Below are 14,471 nucleotides of genomic sequence, written 5' to 3' on the forward strand. Positions count from 1 at the left end.
GGTCCAAAGAACGAAGAAGCAACGTCCACTCGTGTCGTGTGCACGTTGCTGATATAAACTGTGTCGATTAATTAGCGCCTTTAATATACAAACACAAATAACCAATTCACAACACACTGTATCATATAGAAAGCATTATCACAAATTGTTCGATTCATTCATCTTCTCTTCTCTTTTTCCCCCATAAAGATTATTCCATCGCATGGTAGGTTCCTGCAACTACGTACATGCAAATGGAAAACATAGTGTGTGTAGCACAGCGCATTAATATGGGGACAAGAATCACTTTTCAGTTGGAAGAAAGGTATAATTTACAGCACGGAATGTCTGGGGCGGGTGGAGCTATACGTGTGGAGAGAGCAAGGAAGCAAAGAGCCACCACCCATGGCTTCAAATTGGACCGTGGCCTCGTCAAGAAACAACGACGTGTTGGAGTGCCGTTCAAAGCAGCTGCAACTGCTGAATCTGAGGTAAACCATTTTATCTCATTTTCATGTGTAGCAAGTAACGATAGTAATGTAATAGTGGTATCTAACTATGTACCATCAACTTGCATGTGGCCAGAATAGCTAGCCGGGCCGGGTAAGACTTCAAGAGTTTTTAATGGTTCATCATCCTTGCACGTGTTCTTTCTTTCTTTTTCTTAAATTATGTTTAGTTGTGCTTCTATACATTATTAGAGACTTAGAGTAGATTATAATTTATTTTTATTTTTATTTTTTTTTATCTTTGTCGCATTTTCTCGTGACCAAACAAAATTTCATATGTATATATACGACAGAGATTGGATATTGACCATAATGACCCTAACTCATCATCTCCCCCTTTCTTTGTATTTTGTGTCATAACTTAGTGATAGGGTAACCGTAAGTGTGAAAGACCCACCCAGTGACCCAAGAGACTATTTGAGTGGTCCACGCTTTGGGGTGTTTATTTTAAACGTTAACCACGAGTCCCTTGCAAATAGGAACCGTAAAAGGGCAAGCTCACAAATAACCGGGAATAACTTAGTTAAGGGGAGATTGGGGAATGTGTCAATATTGTTATTATAATAAATTGGGAATAACTCAATTGATTTTAAGTTGTTTGGTTCAATTGATATTCCCTTGTACATCTTGTATCTTTAATTTAAAGAAATATACATATATGTTATTTCTCCCAATGAAATGACATTAGTAGTAGTCAAATCCATTATCCATTTTGATTTAACAACTTCTTTAGCAGTTCCCAAATATAAGTTTTCATCTTCAAAATTTTGGACCACATTAACCTTAGACTTGTCATCATTTGTCTTCATAACTCAATTTTTTCAAGTCCTCTTGTATTTTAGGCACACTGATTGCATATGACATTTCTTTTTGCAATAATAATACTCCACGTTTCTCCTATCTCATTTTGGATGCCATTGTGGCTTTGATATTCCTTTTTGTCCATCTTGTTGTCTCCAAGAATGATTCCTCCATTACTCAAACCGGTGCACACCTAGTACATGACTTTCCTTGTCAATACTTTCATCTTTCATCATTCTCTCATTTTCTTTTAAAGTCGTAGTCACCTTATCCAACTTCAATGTTGTCCTCCCTACAAGCAGTGTTTGAACCAAAGGTTTGTAGGACCTTGGTAGTGAAGCCAACATTAACATTGTCTATTCCTCATCAAATATTTTTTCATCTATATTCGACAATTGACACATTAATTTATTTAAATTGTTGATGTGATCATGGAGATTTCCTTTCATCTCCATTTTGAGTTGATACAACTCCATTTTCAAGAATAAACAATTGGTCAATGACTTGGATGCATAAATGCTCTCAAGCTTCTCCCACAGGGTTTTTGATGTTGTCCTTTTTAACACATTGCACTTGATCTCGAGAACAAGAGTTAATCAAATTGTGCTCACAACCTTCCTTTGTATTTGAGCCCATTCCCTTTCACCTACAGCAGCCAACTTTTCATCTTCTAAAGCCAGATCAAGACCTTGCTACACTAAAAGGTCTTGAACGGTAGACTGCCAAATCATAAAATATGTTTTCTCATCAAACAATGAGATTTCAAACTTTTGTGTGTTCCTTATCATAGCTCTGATGCCACTTGTTGAAAAAACTCCTCTACATACAACAAAATTATCCACACGTCCAAGGGATCTTAGATGAAACACACTATAGAATTTTTTTTTTTGGGATCTATATATAGAGCTAAATAGCAATACAAAATCCAAATATTATCATATCTTAGTCTTTAAAACAAGAAACAAATTCCTAAAATAAGTTAAAACAAATTAATAATGCATTTAAATTTAGATAAAATCCTAAAGATTTGAAACATAACAAATTCCTAAAAAAATCTCCTTGAATCTTCACCAGCTCCATTCATTTGGAATTTGAATTGTTCTCCAACAATAATAGAAAGATATGTAAACTCATTACCTTAACCAATCAACATCGAATTTTGATTGGTTAAGCTCAAGTCAAACCTGAACTAGAAAAAAATCCAAATCAATTAAATTAGTTCGATCAGTTTGAATATATAATCGTACTTATCAGATTGATTTGAATTGATGAACATTCTATAATAAAAAGGGAGGAGGTTGGCATATTGATCGATAAATTAAGCAACCAATAGTCATTGAATTGCATGAGTACTACTAAACACAACCAAAAGTTTAAAATGATATTAAAACAATTTCAATACAGACTTTGTTAATTTATTTATTATTTTAATGAATATTGGGTTTTTTCTAAGGCACTTTTTGTGCATTTTAATGAATATATGTCTTATATTGACGAAAATTGAGTTCTTTTATGGTGAATTGTGACTTAAGATTATAAAAGAATTGTACCTGCACAAGAGTAAATAGATAACTTTCTTGTGTGTCTTCTTCCTTAAGGGGTTTTTCTTCTTCTTAATCTATTACTTGGCAATCCAGGGGTGGGATACCTGCTAAGGCACTTCAACGCTTAAATAAGGTCTCGATCGAGAGCAATAAATGATAATATTAATAAATGAGAATGAATAATGTCTTACCACAATATTCTCATAGCTATTTATATATATCATAGTGGGCCTTGGATCCATGGATCCTTGTATATTATTACCACATCAGGTAATGTTCATCTAATCATCATTAGAGGATTAAAGGCAACCTCTAACGGTCGTCATTAGGATAACCTTGATAATCAATCTGCTAGGTGTACATGTGTAATGATGAAAGTACTTGGGTATTCAACTAGGTCGAATACCTGAACTCTTTTGGGATCATACCTTTAGTGCCAAGGTGATGAAAGTATTCAGGTATTCAACTAGGCCAAATATCTCTTAACACTTTTAGGATCATACCTTTAGTGCTTTCATCGCCTCTAGTATCAAGGTGAAGAGGGTACTTAAGTATTCGACTCAGTTGTATACCTAAATATTATTAGGAGGGCCACCTTTAGTGAGAGGGTGACAAGGACACTCAGGTATTCGACTAGGCAGAATACCTGAGTACTTTATATAGAGGTCGTGCTTCAACATTTCAAAAGTATAATGAGGGGTATTTTGGGTATTTGGTATAGCTAGATACCCTACAGTATAAGAATTGTTTCTGACACAAAATAGGCTATGTCTACCCATAATTTTCCTCTCACACGAAATTACACTCTTTTTCAAAGAATTTTTTTTATTAAAAGTTAGATAAAATTGAGTTTAATTTTTATGTATAATAAGCATAAAAAAATTTATTTAATTACTTATTTGATCCTTATACTTACATAATCTTTATATTTTAGTCCTTACGCCTAAAAATTACTTATTTTAATCTTTACACATAATTTTTTTATTCGTTTTATTCCATGTCATGAAAAATTATAGTGACAAAAATAAATTTAAAATATGTGTAAGGACTAAAATAAATAATTTTTAAATATAAAGACTAAAATATGAAAATTATGTTAGGAACCAAATAAATAATTAAACCTAAAAATTTTATATTATTAATTAATTAGTTATTAAAAAATTAACAAACTACCACATATACATGAACCAAACTAGTAAAAAAAATTAGGGGTGGCAAAATTTATCACAGATAAACAAAATCAATAATAATGATTATCTTCTCCTATTAATAATTGTTTAAAATTTAGTTTAGTGAACAACAAAATATCATATATGCTATGAACATTATTGCTTTGGCGAGGGGGGCTGACTATTATTAAAAAAAAATATAAATTATTATAAGAGGCTTTTTTTTATTAGGGGAGGCAACTTCGCATGTATGTTTCTTTGTAGTTCTGTTCCTACACATATCATTTTGTAATTTGATGAAAGTTTAAAAACTCTTTATAATATCACACATACATTATTTACTCAAACTATTTTCTTCCTTTTCTTTTTTTTTTCCCTTCTGATTATTTTCTTTTTCACTTCTATTACCATTATCAAATTGCTATACTTTGGTCGATAAAACAATAGTGTACAACAGTTTGCCACGTATATAAAAATTTGTACTGTCTAAGAGAGGGAAGAACCAAGGGATACATGTATGTTGTTTCCTTATACCAAAATAATGCAACCATAGAAATATTGTAGAATGACCGAGCCATTTTTTGATAGAAAACATTCAAGAAAAACATGTAAGATCTACAATTTCATCAACCTGTCATACCTAGAATTTTTGCTCATAAAATGCAGGCACAAGTTCGTACAATTTCCAAAGATCCAATAATGCTTGCAAATTATGTACCAGTATATGTGATGCTCCCGGTAAGTCATAAATCATAAGTTCTATCAACATATCTAGGTGTTGTGTTCCATTTAAATGTGATAGTTGTTGCTGACAGTTGGGAGTTGTTACAAATGATAATGTCTTGCAAGATAGAGTGGGACTAGAGAACCAACTCAAAGAGCTACAAGCAGTAGGTGTTGATGGGGTTATGGTTGATGTTTGGTGGGGTATAGTAGAATCCAAAGGGCCTCAACAATATGATTGGTCCGCTTATAGGACCTTGTTTCAAATGGTTCAGGACTGCAAATTGAAATTACAAGCTATAATGTCATTCCACAAATGTGGGGGGAATGTGGGAGATTCCGTTTTGATTCCTCTCCCTAAATGGGTACTTGAAATTGGAGAATCGGACCCTGATATCTTTTACACCAACCGCAAAGGTATTAGGAACAAGGAATGTTTATCCCTCGGCGTGGACAACCAACCTTTGTTTCATGGACGAACTGCCATTGAGGTAAACTTGAATATTTATCTTTCCTATATTCTTGATGTTCTTGGACTTCACATGTTATTTAAAGCTCTAAAAAGCTATAGTTTTAGCAAGTCTTGCCACTATTCCTATATTTCTGACCACATACACATCCATTTATCCTTTTTAGGTCTACACATGTCCAATTTTAAGTACTTTATCAATTATCATGAATTAATTGAAAGAAGCCTATTACAAAAATAAGCCGAAAGGAATTTATTGGTCTTTTTGGTTACCAAAATTTAAAACTTTTTTGCTTCTTGATGTTAAAATTGTTTTTTCTCATGTGATACAGTTGTACACCGACTACATGCAAAGCTTCAGAGATAATATGGAAGATTTTCTTGAATCCGAGCTCATGATAGACATTGAAGTAGGACTTGGTCCAGCAGGAGAACTTAGATATCCCTCTTATACAAAAAATCTAGGGTGGGAATTTCCTGGTATTGGAGAATTTCAGGTGCGTTTGGAGTTTTCTGTTGTAGTTTTTTGTTCATAGTTTCATATATATACTGCAAACAATAAGGATTAAGCTTAATGGTATATATTCACTACTTATTTCAATAAAAACAAGGCTTCCTATTGTCAAACTCATTTACGTACATGTGCAATCTTGCAGTGCTACGATAAATATCTTAAAGCTGATTTCAAAGGAGCTGCATTAAGGGCAGACCATCCTGAATGGGAGCTACCTGATAATGCTGGGGAATCAAATGATGTACCTGAATCTACAGAATTTTTCAAATCAGGAGGAACTTATCAAACAGAGAAAGGGAAATTTTTTCTAACCTGGTATTCCAACAAGTTGCTGACCCATGGTGATGAAATCCTAGATGAAGCCAACAATGTATTCCTAGGTTGCAAAGTGAAGTTAGCAGCTAAAGTAAACTATCAAATGAATATGGTAAATTAGCAAGGGTATTTTTTTTTTTTTTGCATAAATCAACTAACGATTGTTATAAAATAGGTTGCTGGAATCCACTGGTGGTATAAAGCAGAAAGCCATGCTGCTGAGCTTACTTCTGGCTATTACAACTTACATCATAGAGATGGATACAGACCTGTAGCAAGGATGCTCTCCCGGCACAATGCTATTTTAAATTTTACATGTCTTGAGATGAGAAATCATGAGCAACCAGCTAAAGCCCAAAGTGGAGCGCAAGAACTTGTTCAACAAGTAATTTGTTTCAACTAAAATTTCAATCTAGTTACTTCTCCACTAAATAAAGAGAACATATAATTGATATATATATTCCAAGTTAACCAACTCCATCACACACACATTACTATTATGCATGATTGTTAAAACTGGACCGGACTGAACCTGGAACCGGTCTAGAAACTTTAAAAAGCAAAGCATTTCAGAACTGGTAGAAACCAGTCAAATCAATCCAAACCAACCAAAATTAGCATTGAACCGGTATAGTTGAATTGATCTTTTTAATTTTTTTAGTTTTTTCTAAATTTTTTTATTCAATTTAAAATATTTTAAGATAAATAAAAATATACTTACATATTTTTCATAAGTATCAACTATTTTCTCAAGTATTTTTAATTTTTATTTTATGAAACATATAATTTAGTCATTTGTATTAATTTATAATTTTTTATATCCTAATTTTTTAATTTAAATTATTTCATTACTTAAAATATTATATAATATTAAAAGATATAAAACCTATTCAACTAAAATTGAATTAATGCCTTCATCAGTTCAATGGGCCAATTTTAAAACTATTATTGTTATGTGAAACCAATTATCCACAATATACACTTCAAACGATCATTACATGCATAAAACATAGGATATGAATTCATATTATGAAATAACATTGAGAAATGATTATTGCATACCTTTTTTAAGCCGCCATTATCATATTTGTCCTGCACAGTTTGTTCAATGTGTGCCTTTTCATGTAGGTGCTTAGTTGTGGTTGGATGGAGAACCTTGAAGTTGCAGGGGAAAATGCACTTGCAAGATATGACCGTGAAGCTTATAATCAAATCCTTTTAAATGCTAGACCAAATGGTGTTAACCAATTTGGTCCTCCAACACTAAAAATGTATGGTGTCACATACCTTCGTTTGTCAGATAAGTTAATGCAGCAAACAAACTTTAATATATTCAAAGCCTTTGTGAGAAAGATGCATGCTAATCTGGTAAGAAACAATTAATACTGCATTTAATGAAGGATGACAATATTTTGTGTCGGTTTAAAGTGCATAATTAAAGGATTTTTCCTTATTGCCAAATATATACAGGAATATTGTCCAGACCCAGAGAAGTACTATCATTTCACAGTACCTATGGAGCGGTCGAAGCCCAAGATTCCACTAGAAGTTCTTCTTGAAGCAACCAAACCAGTGGAGCCTTATCCATGGTATAAGGAAACAGACATGAGCCTTGATGTTACTGGTTTTCTTGATTATATAGTTGCTATTATTGTACGTATATTCAAGCTAAAATTAAACTAAAAACGACAATGAAAAAGAAGGAAGGAATTAAGGAACAATAGAAAAGTAAAGGATATATATATGAAAGGAGAAGCAAAATGTGAAAAAGGGAGTTACAATTGGTTCTGCTCCAAGCCTGCTACACTGCCATGCCAATCACAAAGTGGAGATGAGAAAATAGCTTAAAATAGTTTGCTTCCTTGCAGCACCCACATTTTCTCCTTGTATAGAAACTCTTTATATCACTACACGATTAATTTTACATGTTCTTTATTATCTACAAGCTTTTCAAAGTGTACCAAATATCAGTGAAAAACTAATAATAATAATTTTTTATTACAATTATATTATTAAGAAAATGTTAAATGATACCAAAAAGAATATTTTATGCAAACTTGTAATCTTTAAAGTGGACCACAAAATTAAAACGAACAGGTTATGAAGTCACAAAATATAAGCAAAAATATGCATATAATTGCATGAAATAAAATAAAATAAAAAAACATAAAACCCTGGAGATGCATGCTAAGCGAATGCTCTACCATCTGAGCTACATCCCCACTTGTTAGCTTTTTGTTATAAAAACGTAACCAAAATCTATATATGATACATGGTGCTGATAGTCCTAAGCTTCTGGCTTATAGATTGGGCCAGGGGTGGGGGTGTTAAACTGGTAAATGTTTGGACGTGAAGGCTAATACAAGAAAAAGGTGATTGCTAAAGCCAAAATAATTAAGGACCATAATGGTCAAGGACAACGTCGCTTTTGCTTGCACCTTACTGTCACTGCAGGGGCTGCTGCTAACTGATGCTAAGTTTTTTTTTTCTCGTAACATAACAACGTAAAGACTAAAGTATGTAAGCATTACTCATGTTAACCCCCATTTTTTGGCCATTAGCAATTTCCCATACTCCATTTTCCACCCACAATAAAACCAAAAAAATAAAATAAAAGAATAACTAATATTTACAAAATTTAATTTAAAATATTTTTTAATATTTGATGTATCTCATTAAAATTCTGTATAATATTTAAGTTATATATAGATAAAAATATATTTATAAAGGTAATATTTTTAAAACACTCATTTTTATTAATTAAAATATATAAAATATTTGTATGAGTTAACTAGCAGACTTATTAACAAATTTTTTCATATCATACATGATTGTCAAATTCATGAGTTAACTATTAGATTCTTATTTTTTTGGTGATTCTAAATAGAGAAAATGAATTAATTTGTTTCCTTTGTTCCAAAATAACTCAAGCAAAGAACTATTGTATAATAGTCAATCAATTTTTTTGATAGAAAGAGTTCAAGAAAAACATGTAGAATCTTTAACTTTGTAGATACAAATTTAAATTAAAAATAATTAAATAGAGATTTAAAGAAACAAAATAGAATTTTAAGGTAAAAGAAATATTAAAAATTAATTAACAACTTTTAAAATTAAAAAAAAGATATTAAAAGAAGCACTAAATAATAATAAAAGTGTTTTGAGGAGAAAAAGAAAAAGAAATTAATATTATTGCATTAAAAATAAGAATTTAAATTCATAAAACAAGAGTTTTAAATTATTTTAATTGTTATTAAATCAAATCATCATAACATACAATTATTTAGCATCTAAAAAATAATAAATTTCGTTACATTTGTTAGAATATAATAATTGATTACTATATATAACAATTCATTAAATATTAATATACACATAATTAACGGTTGAATCATTGTATCATATTTTTATCATTATTACATTTGATTTATTATATAATTAAATTTGACATAATTATATGTTACTATGAATATAAATAAATAAATTATATTTATTTTTTATTATTTGGAATCCATCAAAATTAAAACATTATTGGTTGCATTTGTTATTTATTATTTTGAATCAATTAAATTCTTTGAATTAACTAATTACAATTGAATTAATTACATAATTAACATGAGTTTACCATGTGTCATCTTCCCATTAAAAAATTATTCTTTTATATATATATATATATATATATATATATATATATATATATATATATAATATAATATTTAAATATTAGCAGAAAGACTGATGTTTTAGTCCATTGTTAAATTAAATTTTATAATATACATAATTTTATAATGGATAATATATATTTTAATCTCACACACAACAACACATCTTATTTTATTCATTAAAGCCTTATCATGATCAATCGATAATAATAGAAACAAAAAGGAAACGAAAAACAAAAACATACAATATTGCCAAGAATTTCTACAACTATAGGGCCTCCTAATATCACGGGATAAAAACATTATCCAACCTCAAAGACAAAATATAATAATGTACACCTCCATGAATGAAATAAATCTTTTTAAATATTCTTACCAATCAATTTTTGTTAGTTTTCATTTCAAATTAATAGGTGTTTAACAATCAATTTTAAATATTCTATTAGGGTATGAAAATAATCAAATAATCATAATTTTGGTGTTGTTTTACTCCTAATTAGTAGGTATTTAACAATCAATTTTAAATATTATCCTATCAATTTTAACATATTATTAAAATTAACTTCAATATTGTGTTTGTTTTTGTCGTCATTGTCAATTTATTAACGTTTAATTAATGAACATATTTTATTCGTTTTTTTGTTAGTTTTCATTTCAAATTAATAGGTACTTAACAATCCATTTTTAAATATCCTGTTAGGATATGGAAATAATCTCAGTTTTCAAATTAGCTCAGGATATCAAAATAATCATAATTTAGACGTTGACTTATTTCTAATTAGTAGGCAGTTAACAATCAATTTTAAATATTACACTATCAATTTCAATATATTATTAAAACCAGCTTTAATTTTGTATTTATTTTTACTGTAATCATTATCAATTTATTAACATTTAATTAATAAACATATTATATTTGTATTTTTATTAATTTTCATTTCAAATTAAATCAATATATCATAATAACAACATGATAAAAATGATAATGTGCATATATTAATTTCACGGCCTCCATCAATACTAGGAAAATCGTGACATGCACTATTCTTTATTTGACAATTGAGACTCATTATTTTCATGTGATGCAAAAGAAGTCAAATAAGTTTTTTAAATGAAGTTACTTCCTTTTTTATTTTGTTTTATCTTCATGAATTAAATACAATATAAGACGTTTTATAATAACTCATACTGTTCAGCCAACCAATTATATTTTAATGCCTTATTCTTTGTTAAATAGATTGAATATACAACTTTTTATCAATTTCAAACCATTTACAAGTTTATTAAATTATTTCAATTGCATGTATAATATATTTTTAAGATATGTAACTTTTGAGCTAAAATATTTAGCATTTTAATTAATGAAATTTAATAGCATTATATAAAAATATAAAAATAAATAGCCTTTGCGTAAATAAATAACTTTGAGTTGACTTAATCAACCTAATATTGGACACGAAAACATCTAAGCAACCCACATTTTTTAATTAACTTGGTGTATTTTGTCCTGCCAATACTTAAACATTATTATCATTCAAATAAACTAAATTTTCATCCATTTCATAAAATAAAAAGTGAATGCTTAGCACTAAGAATTTTTATTGCAGATTAAACGTGGGCGAAAGGTTTATGCTCTGTCATTTTTATGTGTGTATTACTTTCTTTCATTTATGATGGAGGGGATTCAATAAAAAAAAAAAAAACAATATGCAATCAACACGTCCGTTTTCTATACTCTGTTTTCTTGGAATTTCCTTTGTGCTTTACATTCGGAGTACATCTCACAGGTTATTTAAAGGCACAACTTAACACTATTAATATCTGATTTTAGTCATGTGCACCCCAAAGGTTTTTTCATGTGTTTTTTCATATTTTTATTAATATTGTGAGTTCAATACCTTTGGGTATCAAATAATTTTTCTATTTCTTTTTATTTTTTACTGAACAGTTTATGGTTGGTTTGCTCTGATTAATTATGAGTTTATTTTTCTGTCTCTTGATATTTCATGACTTAGTGTTCTTGATATTTCATGACTTAGTGAGGTTCATATTATCCAATCATCTAATCGTTTGATTCACATATTTTTATTTTGCATCCTTTCTTTTATTTCAAACAATATATAATATTACCACGTTACCTTAAAATCATACTTTATTATCTACATATAACTCAACATTAATTATTCCAACTTTTCAATACTCCTCTCGCTAGTAGAACGAAAAGTAGGCCTAAAATAGCAATGTTTAATTAGTCATATATTAGTGTCTTTTGCTAAGCTTAACTACAATAATAATTACTAATGCCTAAAAGAAAAGGTGAGTTTGGGGCACGACAGAAACAGAAGCAAATAAGCGGAAATGACACATGTTAGTGGATCAGTGGAGAGGATAATTAGGTGGTCAATAAGAATGATTGCATTTCTTTGTTTAATCTAACTTAGTACACATTTGGTAAAGCAAAACATTTAAAAAAGCCAAATGCCTAAAACAATAAAGCAAGCAGAATTGGCCTCAGTCTAGTTAACTTAATCGCTAATTAAGAGGCAGTGGCAGAAACGTAATATACAACACTGAATAGGGCATGAACAAAACACAAAATTCCACCAGTAGACAAGAAGTGATGGTGAGTGAAACCACAAGAACCACTTGACTTGTTGTTTGATGAAGTCCCTATCACCAGCATGCTCAATCCAACGGCCAACACGATCCTGATAAATGACACAATTAAAAGAAGAATGGTAAAAAAAAAAAAAGTATATATACAATTCATACTATAATTTTTATAACATCATTTTTTTTGTTGTATATTTCTCTGTGTCACATCATTTATTATTAACATGTCTGAATCGAATTTTATGACACTATTAACCACATCTAAAGAAAGTAACTCCTCCTGACTTACACGTAAATTCTGAATTGGGCGTGCAAACAAATCCTAAAACACTAACTATAAAAACAAAATAAAACACATTACATCCCAATTTTTTATCTCTTTCTCTCTTTTAGATGTACATATTGTTGTTCAATTTACCGTACAAGAATCATATTTCTCTCTTTGTATATTTGGATTTAGAGAATGATTAATGGTGTTATATATTGTTTTTTTTTCTTTCTTTAAAACAAGTAGTGGAGGTAGTGACACATTACCATGTTAAAATGAGAGAAGCCATTGAGAGTTGTCTGTTGGGAGAAGCCTTATCAGCCTCTGGTTGAGAACAAAGGCAATTGAAGCCACCGACCAAATTGACTATAACATGGGCTAATGCCAAAAGCACTGCTGCAGCCAATCCCAACATGAAGGCCTTATGGCTTGGATCTTTACACTCAAATATCCACAATCTCAAGTGCTTAACCTGTTTAATTGGTTCAAAATTAAAATAAGTATTGCGTCTTAATATATAATTCAGAAAATATAAAATTGATTGGATGGTTAAAAAAGAAGTGAAAAAGAAAAAGATTACTGTTCAATCTCTCCTACCAATAAAAATTAACAAACTAATAATTAACATTTATTGATAAAAAAAATCTTAATATATAGTTCATTCCATTAAAGTTGAGGTAATTGTACATAGATTTTCTTGAATGTACATTAGAAAGAGAATTAGCTTCAAGCATACCTTGTTTTGTGCAATTTCAGCTTCAATGCCAAGAATCCCAGCTGAGATATCCATGGTCACAAGCAAGAGACAAAGAAAAATGCCTACTCCTCTATCCATTTCTGGGAGAGAACTCTTTGTTTCTAGTTTGAATGGGCAAAAAGATGTAGCGGGGGAACACTAATATATATGAATGGTACATAAAGTATATATATAGAATTAGATTGGTAGGAGGTGGGATAAGTGGGAAAAGCCTTTTTATTTATACAAACTGTGAAAACTAAACTTTGATATGCTGCTTTTGTATCTTTTTTTTTTCTTCTTTTTCTACGGTGTTCGATTCGTTTGATAGGGTGCAAGAAAAGCAGGGTATAAACCAGCTCATAAAATAGCGTGACTATAGGTATCTACGTAGTGCGCCAAATGATTGTGAATAGGTAAGATTTCTTGATCAAATTCAGTTTTTAATATGAGAAAATTAACGCACCAAAAGCATGTATTACCGTGAAATTAATGAATTTCACTATCGTTTGAAAATAAAATTTCAATCTTATATTTTCTACAACAATTATATTTTCCTCCCGGAAAGTAATGGTGAAATGTTAATCAAACAAGGAAGTGAATTTTGATTTTGGGCATTTTGCCGCATATAGTGCTCATAAGAGAGACAGGTCGTAGCAATTATTATAAGGCTAATGAGACAGTTGTTTTAAATTTCTAATTATCTATATAAGGCTTTAAATTTTTTTAAAAATTATCATTAATTTGAATTATTAGGTAATTAATTTTATTATAATATGATATATTATGTGTAATTATGTTCATTAGTAAGTCTACATAGTCTCAAGATTGTATTAATTGAAAGATTAAAAACTTTAGATGATGATGGATTAAAAACATATATATATATTATATTAATCTTTAAAAGATTTTAAGTTTTAGTAAGTATTATAGAATTGGAGATCTTGATTCATTTCTTAAAAATAAAGATATTGCAAAAGTATAAACAAAGAATTCATACTCTACTAAAAATAATAAATTATAACAAAAGATTATATTCTTTTTCAAATGCATTCATTGCTTCTAAAATATTATTGACAATACTTATGATCATTATTATTACATAAAGTAACTTTTTAAAATTAAAAGATAGATTGAAAGATTTTTTATTTTATACATTGATTGTAAAA

At 29.5% G+C, this 14,471-nt stretch overlaps 2 protein-coding genes across 3 annotated transcripts; one reads left to right on the forward strand and one right to left on the reverse strand.

Annotated features, from left to right (window-relative positions):
• Positions 1–62: 62 nt before the first annotated feature.
• LOC114378408 (beta-amylase-like) lies at positions 63–8,027 on the forward strand. 2 transcript variants are annotated; one of them, XM_028337001.1, is made up of 8 exons: positions 63–470; positions 4,669–4,740; positions 4,818–5,216; positions 5,527–5,691; positions 5,851–6,135; positions 6,199–6,408; positions 7,152–7,391; positions 7,494–8,027. In XM_028337001.1, exons 1-8 carry the CDS (start codon positions 228–230, stop codon positions 7,704–7,706), a joined length of 1,827 nt encoding a protein of 608 aa, XP_028192802.1. In that variant the 5' UTR covers positions 63–227; the 3' UTR covers positions 7,707–8,027. The 2 variants fall into 2 exon arrangements, with proteins under 2 accessions (XP_028192802.1, XP_028192803.1); XM_028337002.1 differs by having other exon boundaries at positions 65–470; positions 5,851–6,114.
• A 4,050-nt stretch (positions 8,028–12,077) lies between these two features.
• LOC114379596 lies at positions 12,078–13,517 on the reverse strand. The gene is made up of 3 exons (XM_028338283.1): positions 13,303–13,517; positions 12,833–13,038; positions 12,078–12,393 (listed from the first exon to the last, which is right to left on the reverse strand). The coding sequence occupies exons 1-3, from the start codon at positions 13,399–13,401 to the stop codon at positions 12,222–12,224; spliced, it is 477 nt and encodes a 158-aa protein (XP_028194084.1). The 5' UTR covers positions 13,402–13,517; the 3' UTR covers positions 12,078–12,221.
• Positions 13,518–14,471: the final 954 nt, after the last annotated feature.

This window comes from Glycine soja, chromosome 12 (genome assembly GCF_004193775.1).
Source record: "Glycine soja cultivar W05 chromosome 12, ASM419377v2, whole genome shotgun sequence".
Lineage (NCBI taxonomy): Eukaryota > Viridiplantae > Streptophyta > Magnoliopsida > Fabales > Fabaceae > Glycine > Glycine soja.